The sequence below is a fragment of the Dipodomys merriami genome, unplaced genomic scaffold (assembly GCF_024711535.1).
Source record: "Dipodomys merriami isolate MVZ:Mamm:240054 unplaced genomic scaffold, mDipMer1.0.p SCAF_21, whole genome shotgun sequence".
In the NCBI taxonomy this organism is placed as follows: Eukaryota; Metazoa; Chordata; class Mammalia; order Rodentia; family Heteromyidae; genus Dipodomys; species Dipodomys merriami.
The window spans coordinates 29728129-29743862 of record NW_027203493.1 but is presented as its reverse complement, the minus strand read 5'-3'; the positions used below and the strand labels follow the sequence as shown (position 1 = coordinate 29743862).

General features: G+C 43.9%; 1 protein-coding gene across 7 annotated transcripts in view; it reads right to left on the bottom strand.

Annotated features, from left to right (window-relative positions):
• The window catches only part of Plekha7 (pleckstrin homology domain containing A7), a 216617-nt gene that overhangs the window by 116966 nt on the left and 83917 nt on the right, over positions 1 to 15734 (bottom strand). Inside the window, exon 1 of one of the 7 annotated variants that reach the window (XM_070032807.1) lies at positions 13308 to 13603. The exons of the other annotated variants lie outside the window; for them this stretch is intronic. Within the exon in view, the coding sequence (XP_069888908.1) occupies positions 13308 to 13390 (83 nt within the window). The 5' untranslated portion in view covers positions 13391 to 13603. Of the gene's footprint in view, positions 1 to 13307; positions 13604 to 15734 lie in introns of those variants that run through there. 7 annotated transcript variants of the gene reach the window in all.

The following is a 15734-nucleotide window of genomic DNA, read 5'->3' as shown; positions in this document are numbered from 1 at the left end:
ACAACTTCCAAAGAAGTCAAACTGGAATAAAGAATTAACATTGCACAGGATCTCTTGGTCAGCAAGGCCAGGTCCCAAGATGATTCCTCCAATTCCCCAGTGCACATAGTCTCACAGTGCTCAAGTATTTAACCTGGTCTCCTTCAAGAGACTTGCTCTATCCTGGTCTTCTGCTAGCCAGTTCTAAAGTACCTAAGAGAGGGACACAAGGGGCCTCTTGCTGCCCATGAAGTTACAGCTATATTCATTTAATTTCCATTCCAAATTAACATCCTACTGCCCAGCAATAAAGCTGTCAGCTCCAACAAAGGACAGGACTAGCTAAGGCTCTTTCTAGCAGAAGGCACAATTGTTGCTTAATGGCAAGGGTGGGTGACCTTGGATGGAACCCCACCCTCCCACACTGACAGCCAGCTGACCTGTTGACAGAGTGCTCTCAAACACCCCTCTGTGCCTGGTCACCTTGTTTTACCACACATTACCACTTGGCCAACAGTCTTGGGGATAAAAAACAATCCTGTTACACACACACACACACACACACACACACACACACACACACACACACACACACACACACACACACACACACACACACACACACACACACACACACACACACACACACACACACACACACACACACACACACACACACACACACACACACACAATGGAGAATGAATCTGATGGATCTGCAATATCAACAGGAGAACACCACACTGAATGCTAATTGCCCTATGAGCTCTGCAGTAGAGAGAGGAGAGGACAGGATATGGGCCTCCATAGCACAGGCTCCAGGATTCAGAAACCCTACCTGATGATATCAGTGGCAACTCGATGTGGAGACCGAATAGGAGGGCCTCTCACTCGTGACAGCAGTAGCCAGAGACCCTCAAGTTTCTTCCAGGGTAACATAAGGCTGGTGGCTGGAGCTGAACAGTGCTGCCTTAAGATGGGTATGCAGCTCTGCTCTGCTCGGCTCGGCTCGGCTCAGCTCTGCTGGGCTCCACTGAGGGAGGATTTAAAAAGCAGTTAGTAAGATTTAGGTTAGATTCACTGACAAACTTCCTGACAGAGGGAAGCACTGGAAAGGCTGACCCATTACTTAAATTTCACTGGGGAGTCACAAGAGGCTGATTGTACTGTCTACCAGGAAACAAGCAGTGAGGAGGGAGGCAGCCTCCGTGCACAATGGTCAGAGAAGCAGGGACCTACTGAGATGCCCATAGCTGCTTACAACAGCTGGTTTGCTTTTCAATGTGAGGGAAACTGAACAGTACATTAATGTGTACTTTTAATGTGCTTGTCTTTTATATGGAAATTCCACTTATAAAGCTAAGGAAATAGTCTTAAAATAATATCTTATGTATTTTAGCAGAAAACTGGAAGCAACTTAAATTCCAAACTAATGAACAAAGAATAATGAAGAGCCATGTGTACACCACAAAAAATTATGTGGCAAATAAAAATGTTTTTAAGGAATATGTAATGATCTGGGAGGGCATATAGTAAGACAAAGGGCATCTCAAACTATGTTTTCTGCCTGCCCCCTCCAAAATGCATACACATTTCAAAAAAAGACTAGCGGGGCAATCCACCAAAATGTTAGCAGCCATCAGCTCTGGGTGTGGAAGTAAGCATTTTTATTTTCTTCTTTTTTAGTACTTTTTAAATAGTTTAAAACTTAATCAGAAAATTTTTTTCTTTTTTTTTTTTTTTGGTCAGTCAAGGGGCTTGAACTCTGGGCCTGGGCACTGTCCCTCAGCTCTTCAACTAAGGCTAGCACTCTACCATTTGAGCCACAGCACCACTTCTGGTTTCCTGGTGGTTTATTGGAGATAAGAGTCTCACAGACCGTGCTGCTCAGGCTGGCTTTGAATTGTGATCCTCAGATCTCAGCCTCCTGAGCAGCTAGGATTACAGGTGTGAGCCACCGGTACCTGGCTTAATCAGAAAATATGTACAAGAAGGAAAAAAAAGCAAAAAAGAGTCTGTTCTCTGATGAACCTCAGCATCATAAATCTGTTTCATCTGCATAGCCATTATTCCCAGAAAGCAAATCAGTGTCACACAATCTTGTACTTGGCAAGACAAACATATTATCCCTTCCAAAATGGCCCAGAATACCACTGCAGCCACCTGAAAAACACTCATCACCATTTTCCTGGGAAGCATAGAATCTCCACCTCCAGAATTCATAGGGCACCCATTCTTGGCCAGACCTTTCTTTACATCCATGACAATGTGCTTTCATGGGTCTGAAAGGCAAGGGAGAATGGGCAATCCTAAAGAAAACAGTAAGTAGATAACTGCTAGATCTAAAGTTAGTAACTATTTACTAAATGTCCTCCAAGCCAGAAACTGTGGGGGTTGCACTTACATACTTTTGCAAAGTAGCACTTATGAGCTACATTTCAGACATAAAGAAATAGAGAATCCAAAATTAATCTCACAGATGGAAGGACTGGGAATAAACACTGGTCACCTTATTCCAAGTCAGGAAAGGTTTTCACCTCAGCCACTTCTAGCATTAGAATCGTTAGAGAATATGATGCAGACCACGCCAATTTTTCCTAGGTTTATACTCCTACTCTCAGTACCCCTGAGATAGGCCACTTCACTGTCTTCACTATCCATGATTGCAAATATACTAGTTCTATGTGGACAACTCAGTAAGCCACTGTGACCAAATCCTCCAACCCAATATAGTAATTTACATGAAAGACAGCAGGCACCACCAAGTGCCAATGGATCATTCCTATAAATCTAACTACTTAGGAAGCTGAAACCTGGGGATTGTTATTCAAAGCCAGCCCAGGCAGGAGAGTCCATCAGTCTTTTATCTTCAATTAACCACCAAAAAACTGAAAGTGGAGTTGTGAATCAAGTGGTAGAGCACCAGCCTTGAGCACAAAAGCTTAGGAACAGCATCCAGGCCCTGAGTTCAAACCCTAGAACTGGCTCGTGCGCACGTGCGCGCGAGCGCGCGCACACACACACACACACACACACACACACATACACACACACACACACACACACACACACACACACACACACAAAAGTAACAAGCACCAAGAATAGTGAATGGTGACCCTTCTTGGAGATTTCTAAGACCGACCGATGAGAACAAAGGTCCGCTAGTTCAAAGAAAAAGCAACAGGCCTTGAGGATCCCCTTCATACAACATGTGAGATCCAGGCAAGTCTCTTAGGCCCTGTTACAGATGGTGTAACTCTAATAAGAAGCAGATTTAAGCTCTGAGGCCTCAAGGTCAAGATTTAACTCTCAGTTTCACTACTGACAAGCTGTATAGCACTGACAAATAGCACTCTAACAAACAGAGAAAAACAGTGAAATGCCTAGCACACAATTAACCCACCACACATAACCCTCCCTGAAGGGATATCAGCAAGACTTTTCCACACTGTCTCCCCATTCATGTAGCCTAAAACGTTCTAGTCTGAAAACAAGGCTATAGGATTCTACACCAACTTAGGTGGAAGCAGCTTTCTCCCTGCAAGTCCTGACAGGTAGGTCCTACCTAGTTTTCAGATCTTACTGAGATGACCTTGTATATGTTCTTCCTTCTGTGGTAGGTTTTCCTCTGCCCCTATTCATCCAAACCATCCTTCACTGACATTTGAAGCCAGACTGGATTTGGTCCCATAGGATCCTAGCTTTATCACTGTACTGGAACCATCCACTTGACTGTCTTCCCACTAGTCTGAGAGTCACTGAAAGGCAGGGACTGTGATCTATTCACTATGTTATCTTCCATATCTGTCTATATTGCATTTCTTATTGTGATGTAGCACACCATAAATTGCCACACATTTAGTGACTTGAAACAATACTAACTAGACCATCTAGTGAAGAAGGTAGCTACCAAAAGAGTAAACAGGTAAATAAGTAAAATAAACAGTAAGTAAAATAAATAAGTTTTGTTATAAATTGTGTTAAGTGTCATAGGGAGAAATAGGCATCTACAATATAGGAGTAAATGGTGTATCTATCAGAATAATGATGTCAAGATTACAGATATTTATTATAAGAATATGGTTTGTTTACATTGGTAAAAACAATGGAAACAGCTTGAATGCTATAAATAGGGAAATATCAATATACTTTGATAAATTTATATAACATAAATTTTATAAGCACCCTTCTGGTTATATTGGACCTGCCTAGATAATCTAGGATACTCTCTCCATTCCAAAGTCCTTCCCTTAGTCATATCTGAAAGTTACGATATACATCATATATATGTATACCATGTATATATACATATCATATATACTATGTATTTATATGATACATATATATATATATAATGTATATCTTCACATGTTCTGAGGATTAAACTCTTTGTGGTCATCATTTGTCCAAGCTCACTATCAGAAACACAGTTCAGCAGAAACACAGTGACTATTTGCTTTCAGAGACTGATCAAAGCACAACAATACATGAATGGAAATGTTACAGTGAAACCCATTCATCTGTATAGTCTATGTGAATTAATAATTTTAATGTTAAAAAGCTGCTTCATGTGAAACCAATGAGAAGAACTTTTTTACCTGCTTTAGGAGGGACTGAAGGCTTAATTTGCAGCTGGGCACTAGTGGCTCACAACTGTAATCTGTTATTTTCAGCAGGCTGAGATCTGAGGATCACAGTACAAAGGCAGCCCAGGCAGGAAAAGTCTGTGAGACTTTTACCTCCAACAAACTACCCTCAAAATGGCTGAAAGTGGAGCCATGGCTCAAGAGATTGAGCATTAGCTAGCTTTAAGCAAAAGAAGCTCAGAGACAAGCCCAGGCCCCGAGTTTAAGCCCAAGGTCTGGCACTAAAAAAGTTTAGATTGCATGTTCTAGCCAAAATCTATCAAAGGGGACCTTGAAAGTCACTTCTCTCTTATAAATGGCAACTCTAGGTTTCTTCAGCTAACTTGGAAACAGTCCACATATTCACCTCCATACCACTGCTCTAGGTAAATATGTGACTCAATCCTAAATTCATTCACAATTGCTCTTCAAAGAGATTGACAGGCACAGGATATGTCTTCCTGGAGCCACATGGCGTCATCACAATGTGAACAGAAACAAAATGGCAGGAGGATAAGGGTTCTATCACTTAACAGCAGCATGAGTCAGATTTGATAAATACTGCACATTCTTTGAAATTCTATCAAAACCAAGCCTTAAATTAGCAAGCTATGATGGCAACCTAGCAACCCAGCAACATTCATTTTCATTTGAGCCTAATACCTGAGCAAGATGTCAGATCCCTGTAAGAGTCAGATCCCACAGAAAACAGGCAGGCTGAGTTTTGGACTCAAAAACGTCATGAAATACAGCAGGGCTATAAGATGTGAACTCTATAGGACTCCCTGAGCTTTTTCAATATATGCCCAATGAGCCCATTTTCATTGACTCACACTTATGATGCCTAGCAAGGATAATGTTTTCACTAAGGGTTGGGCCAGTTCCTTCTTCCTGCTCCTAAGATAATGAAACTGGCCAGGCAAGTACATGCATTTGGTGAGATTGCAAATTGCTGTAAATGTCCCCTGTTTCCCATAGTTAACCCCACAGCACCTATACAATGCCTCTAAAATTTTTCCATATCCCTGTCTAACCTGTCCTTCTACTTTTTTCTTTAAATAGACCATACAGACTCTTGCCACATCCTAAGCAATAGCTGTCAAATGATGAATTTTCTAGCTGTGCTTTCTTCAAATATACTTGAAAAAATACATGAAGGTATAAAACTATTTAAAGAAGAAATATATACCCTGTATTACCCAAATCACTTCACAGATCCAGCCTCAACTAAAATTATTTTGTATAATCAGACCACCTCTGACACTAAAAGAAACAGTAAGAAAATAGAGACAATAATCCAAACTTTTTAATTCCTTTCCTGTTCCAATATTCTGAGATTATCAAGTAGCCCAAACAAGCAAAAGAATCCAGCAGGAAACCTCTTCTAAAATGACAATGAATACCAGTCATCCCTTAGTAACTTTGGGGGATTGCTTCTAGGACTTCTTAAAGGTCCCAACATCTGAAGATGTTCAAAAGCCTTATATGAAATGACATAGTATTTTCATATAGCCTCTACATATCCTCCCATATACTTTAAATCATATATAGACAGTATTGAAAATATCTATACTATCTAGATGCTATGTACATAGTTGTTATACTATATATTTAGGAATAAAACAAGAAAAAAAATCTGTACAAGTCCAGATGAAAAAAGTTAATTAAATTAAATTCATAAACATAAAACCCATAAGTAAGTGTAATTGTTTCAACACCAAAGAGAGGAAAGTGGGTGAGAAGATTGAAAAAAAGATGGGTCCCATACATTCCTCAACCTCAAGAGACATTGGCCACAGGCTTCCCTTTCTTGGATTTGTTATATCTGGTAACTTTTCACAAGAGGACACCTGGTTTTGTTTTGTTTTGTTTTGTTTGGGTCCAGTCATGGGGACTGAACTCTGGGCCTGAGCGCTGTCCCTCAGCTCTTCAGCTCAAGGCTAGCGCTCTACCACCTGAGCCACAGTGCCACTTTGGCTTTTTTCTTTTTGCTTATGTGGTGCTGAGGAATCGAACCCAGGGCCTCAGGCATGCCAGCCCCGACACTTGGTTTTATAATGGGATAAACTAGACCCAAGTCTTGGCCTTAGGTGAAGCATCTAACCAGTTTCTACAATACCTTCCCTACAGAGATGACTTGGGTTTAAGTGTGAGTAACTTATATAAAGACTTTAAAAAGAGGCTGGGAATGGGGCTTAGTGCATAAAGCCCTAGGTTCGATTCCTTAGTACCACATAAGCAGAAACAGCCGGAAGTGGCACTGTGACTCAAGTGGTAGAGAGCTAACCTTGAGCAAAAGAAGCTCAAGGACAGTGCCCAGGCCCTGAGCTCAAGCACTAGAATTGGCACAAAAAAAAAAAAGAAGAAGATTTGAAACAGAATTGCATCTAATAGATGCTTGCTCTTACTATTATGCCTATACTCACTGATTGAATGTGCATATGCCCCCTCCCTTAGTGCTAACCTCTGAAAGCAGGAATGTCTTATTCATCTTTCTCTTTGTCCACAGTGCAAAGCACAGTCCTTCACACAAATAAAGAGCTTGATCCATATTTGTAGGGCAACAAAGCTTATAGAAAGACTACTTGTTCTTTATTTAAGGCACAAAACTAGAAATGTCCAAAGATGTATAAATAACAAGCAAATCCCCATTTCCTTAAAAAAAAAAAAAAATAGCCGGGCACCGGTGGCTCACGCCTGTAATCCTAGCTACTCAGAAGGCTGAGATCTGAGGATCGTGGTTCAAAGCCAGCCTAGGCAAGAAAGTCCGTGAAACTCTCATCTCCAATAAACCATCAGAAAACCAGAAGTGGCGCTGTAGCTCAAGTGGTAGAGCCCTCACCTTGAGCTGAAGAGCTGAGGGACAGCGCTCACGCCCAGAGTTCAAGCCCTACGACCGACAAAAAAAAAAAAAAAGTTTTTCAAAAACTGTCAAAATGTAAACAGTTGTCTTTGGTGCTTGATCTATAATTCTCCCCATCTTTTTTCCCTTGTAACATTTAAATATTTCCACAATTTATATCTATTAAGGAAAAAAAGGCCTCTAAGTTAAAAAGCCAAAGATCTAGCTGGGTGCAAGTGGCTCATGCCTGTAATCGTAGCTACTCTGAAGGCTGAGATATGAGGATCATAGTTCAAAGCCAGCCTGGGCAGAAAAGTCCCTGCGACTTTTATCTCCAATAAACTACTCAGAAAAAGCCAGAAGTGGTGCTGTGGCTCAAGTGGTAGAGCAACAGCCTTGAGCATGAAGAGCACCCAGGTCCCAAGTTCAAGCCCCAGGGCCAGCAAAACAAAATAAATAAAAGCATTAAATCAGGCTACCAGACCTCAGGCAAGTCTTTCCACTTTCTTGTCACATGATAGGAGCTCTACTTGCTCCATCTGGGAGATGAAGAGTCCAGGACCATGCTGTGGAAACTCTCTGCTTGCTAACCAGAGCTCTAGAACCTCCTGAGCACACCTGGGGCCCTACCAGTTGCTTTTACTTTTAATTACACACCAGACCTTTATTCTTTTTTGTCCCACCTTCATAAATGTTGCTCATCATTAAAAGAAAGAATAACCTAGAAGGCAGCAGCCTTTTCCTTATCTTAAAAGTATTCTAGAAAAGTAATGGGAATGAAGCTTGGGCTGTGATCGTAACTCTCTACTAATGAATACCACACTTGTTTGAAACGCCACATCTGTGAGCCCTTGATTTCAGCATGTTTTTCCTAACACATTGGAAACTTCAGACCTCAATGCATATTTGGAGCAGTGAAGAAAGCCAAACAGCTAACCAGAATATCAGAGACAAAGATAGGACCTTGAAATCTCTAAACTTCGTGATGGACTCTAGGCTAAACATTTCCTCTGCCTAGCAACCTCTTCCTCCCTTTTTTCTACATTCATTCTCTCTATCCTTCTGCCCCTCCCTCCTTCTTCCTCCCCTGGCACTACTTGAGGTTTGAATTCAGGGCCTTCTGGAAAAAGGCACCACTAGAGCCAAGCACAATGGGTCACACCTATAATCCTAGTACTTGGGAAGCTGAGCTCGAGATCAATGTTTGAGATCAGTCTGGGCATGGATGACTGGTGTCTTTTCAACCAATAGTTGGGCACGGTAGTACACACCTAACATCCAACCTGAATGAGAAGCTGAGATTTGAAGGAGAAAAGTGCTCCAGACTTGATCTCAACAGAAAGCAGCTCAGTGGGGAGGTATACACCTGTCATCCCCATTACCACCAGAAACCTAAAATAGGAGTATTTTGGTCTAAGTGTGCAACCAGGCAGAAAGCAAGACCCAGGCACTCTCAAAAATAACCAATTCTAAAAGGGGCCAGAGGAGTGGTTCAGCAGTAGGGCACCAGCCTAGCAAGCCAAGCCCTGAGTTCATACTCTAGTACCACAAAAAACAAAAACAAAAAACAAAAACCCCACACATCATCAATCAAGGTGAGTGTAAGGGGGTTACAGTCCCAAGAAGGAATTCAAAGGTCACAGGTTACAGCACAGTTCTCATAAGGTGCACAAATCCTTCAGTTGAAGAGGGCAGAGAAGGGACTCCAAAAGGACAAGTTGACCAATCTGGACCTCTGTCTATACAAACATATCCAGATTTAGTCTAGAACATCAAATGGAAGAAAGAGTGTGTGCAACATATTTGTCGCAGACTTCAGCTTAGAGGTCTTTAACTTCATTGCTTCCAACAGAGTTTTTGCTCCCCAACACAACAATAATTCCTAACAGCTCATCTCCCTTATCAATAAAATGTGGTCAGTAATTACCTGTATCAGAAATTGTTGTGAGCATTCAATGATGTAACACATGAAGGCACTTAAGCACTTTGAATAACACCTACACAGGACATAGTACTATATACCTGGTACATAGTTCTCAATAATATGTAATGCCTGCCCTATTATAATTTTTCATACATTATCCAATGTGATAGTATGAACAATGGTGTAAAGCAAATTTTATCATTCTCTTAGGACACTTGCACAAAGAGCAAAGAATACTTGTCTAGACACTATGTTGAAAATGAACTTTACAACTTCAGGCATAGGGGGGGAAGGGGCGGGTAGGGGGATTGGGGAGGTGGGGAGAGAAGGGATGGTAGGGGAAAAACAAAGGAGCCGTAACAATGCTCCATAGAAATGTACCCATTATCTTACTCATGTAACTGTAACCCCTCTGTACAGTATCTTTATAATAAAAAATATACATTAAAAAAGAACTATGAGGGCTGGGAAGGTGGCTCAGTGGTAGAGTGCTTGCCTTGCATGCCTGAGGCCCTGGGTTCGATTCCTCAGCACCACATAAGCAAAAAAGAAAAAAGCTGAAAGTAGCGCTCTGGCTCAAGTGGTAGAGCACTAGCCTTGAGCTGAAGAGCTGAGGGACAGCACCCAGGCCCAGAGTTCAGGCCCCACGACCAGACCCTCCAAAAAAAAAGAACTATGAAAAAAAAGAAAAAAAAAAAAAAGAATACTTGTCTAGAGCCACACAACTGAAAAGTGACAAATGGCTAGATCACTCTTAGGACTACCATTCTTAACCCTACCTGAATCAGAAGTGAGAGCATGCCAGTGTTCCCTTTCAGTTGTACCATGCACTTGCTGTTGGAGAGTCACCAGGCCCTAAGATCTTTGAATATCAGAAGCTGGAAGCATGTTTGATGTGAAAGTCAGATGAAGCACTTCCAGAACAGTTATCATATCTGACTCTAGGATCCTGGATACGGTCTTGGGTGACAGCACAAAATTTTCTTTTCTAGCCGGGTGTCAGTGGCTCACACCTGTAATCCTAGCTCCACAGGAGCCTGGATCTAAGGATCATGGTTCAAAGCCAGCCGGGGCAGAAAAGTCCAGGAGACTCTGATATCCAATAAGCCACTAGAAAACTGGAAGTGGCGCTGTGGCTCATCTTGAGCTGAAGAGCACAGGGACACCGCCCAAGCCCAGAGTTCAAGCCCCATGACTGACAAAAAAAAAAAAAAAAGACAAAAAAAATTTTCTTTTCTACATAATAAAACAACTCCTTCAGTTGATAATCCAATGATGCTCTTGTTGCAGCAATTAATAACAATAATAATAATATAGCTACCAATCCATAAGCACTGTAGTAAAACCTTTATAAACATTTCATATAATCCTCCCAACTATCTTATTCCTATTTAATAAGCAAAGGAAACAGACTTGGAAAAAGGTCAGGGGCATAAAGCTAGTATCAGAAATAGAATCTGAACTCAAATGTCATTATTCTCTCTTTATTCCTGAATACTTTTAGGACATAGGCCTGGAAATTAGTCTCTAATTTCCTTTCACCAAAGACAGTATAAATCTCTGGGAGGACCTTAGTGCTTTTGCAAACAAGATTGCAAAGGCTGTCAGGGTCTTTATCTACTTCTCCTGATCGCCTCTAAATTCAGATCAAATCTTCAGAGCTCCTCTCTTTTATCCTAGGCCATTATCAATGAAGATTCAGCCAAATCCAGTAAGCCAAAAGGTAAATGAACATTAAATAGCAGGTTTGTACAGACTTCACATAATAGAAATAAGAACCTTATTCTTAATGAGGGCCACTTCCAAACCTTCAACACACAGTGCTGGCAGCTCAGAGCACCTAAGGAATAGAAGTGGAAGGATCCAGAACCTTCCAGAGATGGCAGCATTCCAAAAGCTAGAGCTGTGTTGAAGGAGGGGTGTCAAAGTGGAAGGACAGGTCAGGATTTGGGATTTCCCAAACTACCCTGGGCATCAGGATGAGTAGCCTCTCAAAAGTCCAGGTCTCAGAGCACTAGCCTTGAGCTGAAGAGCTAAGGGACAGTGCCCAGGCCAGAGTTCAAGCTCCACAACCAGCAAAAAAAAAAGTCCAGGCCTCCTCACTCATTTCCTCCCTAAAGGCTACGTTGAGATGGCAGACAGAGACAAGAGTGGGGAGGATGGTAAACTCAGTAAGCCAAGCTCCCCCATTCCCCAGCAGTCAGAAAATGGGTACCTGGTTGACTTGAGACATAGCCCATATTCATATTTCCATACTACAAGTGGATCCCTCCCTATCTCCCAGCCCTACTTTTTATAAGCCTCCTGTCTGGAACTACCAAGAGTGCCAGCTTTTTTTTTCATCATACTCAATCTACAAATCCTCAAGCCCTTCGGTTTACTGGATGACTCAACCTCAACCTTAAACCAGTAAATAGGAAAAGCTTCTTTCTTTCCCTAGGTTTCCACACAATACTTCCAGGAAGAATGAGTTTGGCAACCCTCCGGCCATCCACGCATCTCCAGAGCCCAGCTTTCTCCATATCTTCCATTTAAAGTCTGGGCACTTCCATTTCCATTCCTTAGGGCCCATCCATAAATACTCTAGCACACACACCTGATGCTTCTGGTAGAATCTATTCTCTCCCTGCCAAGATGGGGAAGGAAACTGAAACTGACAGAGGGAGAAGCTTCAGGCAGCCCTCAGATTCCCCACCTGTACCTCGTTTTCCTTTTTGTGGAGAGTCTAGGGAGAGGCAGGTCAGGTGGCCACCCAACAAGAGCCTTTTCCTGCAGGCACACACTCCTAGCGATCCCGGGCCGAAGGCATCACAAAGGCACTTGTGGAGTGTGTGCAGATGTTTTCAGGCAAGACTGAGAGGCATTTACAGACTGCTCGGATTCTGCCCCTGAGAGGATTCAGGTCTCACACACCTATCCTGGAAGCTTTATCCAGAAAACAGGGGAAAGGGAGTGAGATTGCTTTCAGAAGATGTAGATGGTACGGTACAGCGGCTCCAAATAAGATAAAAATTGAGAGCCGCTCCCTTCCTGCCTTCCCTGGGGAGCAAGGGCTACCCCACAGTCAGGAACAGGGGATCCCTTCCCAGGAGTGTTGGTTCCGAACAGGAATGATCACGTCCTTCTTGAGAAACAAACTGCAATACCTTAAACCTCAAGCCAAAAGAAAAAAAGGGGAGGGGACCTACAACCCACCAATCTCATTTCCAGATTCCCTCTCTCCAGCCTAGACACATTAATAATTAACTTGCCTATCCAGAAGCTCTCCAGTATTGCCATAAAAGATGAGTAATGGCACCGGAGCACCGGCCCCATGCCCACCCTCTCGGGCTGGGACAGGCATCTGGAACAAAGCCCTTGCATTCCTCCAGGAAGGTGTGTCTGAAATCAGAGCTGTCACGGGCAAGAAGCTGACCCCTTACCTACCTCCATCCAGCCTGGCCGGCTCCCTGCAAGTGTGAATGGAGAGGCTCCTGGAGGAAGAGGAAGTGGGGCAGGTGCCCGGGAGTGCCGTGCAGAACGCGTGGCTAGGTCGCCTCTGCCCACTTCCCGGCCTCCACTCCCGCCCCCCCTCCACTCCTGGCCAGCCGGGGGCCCCCAACCAGAGCTGGTTTCAGGAAGCCGCACTGTCTGCCTAGAGATAATCCGGTTACCATGAACGCAGGCTGTACTTGGAGACTCGATCCTTAAAACAACAAGGCAGCTCCCTCGGCGCCCTTCCCAATGAGTAACCCAGGCGCCGGCTCAATGAATTCTCTAGCTGAAACTCCAGGGGCAAGCTGCGGTTCCCGTGCCCACGGCCGGCCGCGAACCAACCGGCTCCCGTCACGCCGCGCCCAGACACAAAGCCCCCCGAGACGCAGCCGGGTCAACCCTGCGTCCTGCCGGCCCCCCAGCCCGCAGACCCCCTGAAAGTTATGGCGCGTGCACACACCTGCCGGCTCCCCTTGGAAGCTCCCGCCAGCCCCCCAGGGTGGCAGGGCACGCGTCCCGGGGCTGACAGCGCCGCGGCTCCATGCGCCCGCCCTGCGCCCGCCCTGCGAGCTGGGCGCCGGCCACCGGTCAGCGGCGATGGGCGCCGGAGCGCGCCGGGGCCTCAACGCACCCGCGGCACATCGCGCGCCCTCCTCGTCCTCGCCGGCGTCTTCCCAAAGAGCCCACACCCACTTGACATCAGCGCCGACCAAAGCACGTGGCGCAGCGCCAGACGGCAGACCCGGGCAGTCCAGAGGGCGCCGCAGGTGCTGCGGCTCGGCCAGGACGGCGCGTCCCAGCGAGGCACATTCCTTTCCTTGCAGAGGATGCTGCGGACCGAGGTTGGTTGGGAGATGGAGGAGGGGGAGGGAAACCCGCGGAGGGGGGCAGGACCTGCGGCCTCAGCGCGGCGCCACTCTGGCGCCCGGCCAGCTACCAGCAGACCTTACAGTCCTTGCTGCAACTACCCATCCACTGTTCAGACCAGGCTGTAAAGGGGCCGAATATGTTATCTTCATCCGGATAAGGAGGCCCTCCAAGAACGCTGACCTTGAGTTTTCTCCCCTACAATGATTCAAGGAGTTTCCCTCTTTAACAACCCCACACCAAATGACTGGGACTCATTCTGATAGGCCAAGAAGAACTGCTTGATTGGTTGTCATTGCTGACCATATGCCCCCCCCCCACCACTATCAGCACCCAGTGAAGCAGACCAGACCCAACTATGTTTCCTTTCTCTCTTCTCTCAATGCCCTTGGCAATAAGGGATTACTCCCCAGGTTCTGCAGGCAATCAGAAACACCGATGCCCAGCAACCCACACACTCTTTTAATTCATTCATTAGTATCCATCCAAATATTTAAAATGGTCAAACTGAAATAAGCCTCAGTATGTACCAGGAGCAACCTATAGAAGATAAAGTTCCTGCACACACAGCCCTTACAGTAGTTTAGTCAGGGAAAGAGATACTAAATACAGAACAAAGTTACTACAATGTTACAAGAATATTAAAGATAGGGCATGCTAGAAGAATGCACAAGGGATTCCCAAGTTGTCTGGGCAGTCAGGCAAAGCTTCCCTGAGGAAGAGACATTTGAGCTGCTAAGGCATGATGAGGAAGTTAAGGCAAAGACACAAGTAATGATGGTGTAAGCTTGCTCCCATTCACAGATTAGTTAATTCACAAGTGACTTTTAAGCAGAAGCACTTATACGGCAGACAGACCAGGCTTTTGTCCAAGAAGGGCATGGGGCACCTCACAGGCCCTGAAAGACAACCTGGCTATCTGTCCAAAGACTCTTACATGTTTTGTTTTGTTTTTTTAATCTCCAACCCATGGCTGTCAAATGAAAGAACAGGAGTCAGAAATCTTAACAACCAGTTGTCAATTTACAATTTATCCTTATGAAAATCCCTTCCACTCTGTGACTATCTAACAATGAGTGGTTAGATTAGGAGGACCATGTTCCTCCATATGTTTTTCAAACCAGTATTCCAAACCAATACACAAATGTTAATCTCATTCTGTCCCCTCTATTATGACAAGACACTAAAGTATTTTCCAAATTAAAATTATACTGAGCTGGACACCAGTGGCTCATGCCTATAATCCTAGCTACTCAGGAGGCTGAGATCTGAGGATCATGGTTCAAAACAAGCACAAAGTCCCCATGAAAGTTTTATCACCAATTAACCACTCAAAAACTGGAAGTGGCATTGTGGCTCATAGTGGTAGAGCACTAGCCTTGAGCAAAAAGAGGCTCAGGGACAGGGCCCAGGTCCTGAGTTCAAGCCCCACAACTGACAAACAAACAAACAAATAAATTACACCAAATAACTTTTTTAAACTATTCAAACCCTTTAAATATCAATCAATATTCTGTCTTTAGGTATCTGCTGAAAATTACTTAGAAGCAGTAGTAAGAAATAAAGAGCCTTCAGGTTTACCCTTTCATATGAACCTAACCACCAGAACCTCTCATCTTATTTCTTTCACATTTTTTTCCAGAATAAACTTGCCAGGCAAGAAACAGAAGCCAAGGGTCATCCAAGAAAAAGAAGTTAAAATAAGCATGTTATGGGGGAAAATAATTTCCACTACTACTGAGAAATTGACACTTTGAAGGAAGCTTACAGTGTTCCTGGAGACTATTTGTTAACGTGAGCCAAAAGTCTTAAATATACTCATATCCTGAGCCTAAGTATTTATATTACAAATGACCTTAAGATTCTTTGAGATGATTGTATAAAAAGATTAGTTAATAAATTGTAGTATATCCTTACAATGGAATACAAGCAACTTTTAGTATAGACCAGGCACAGGTAGCTCATGCTTATAATTGTAACTACTCAGGTCTTGAGGATTGCAGCTCAAGGTCAGCCTGGG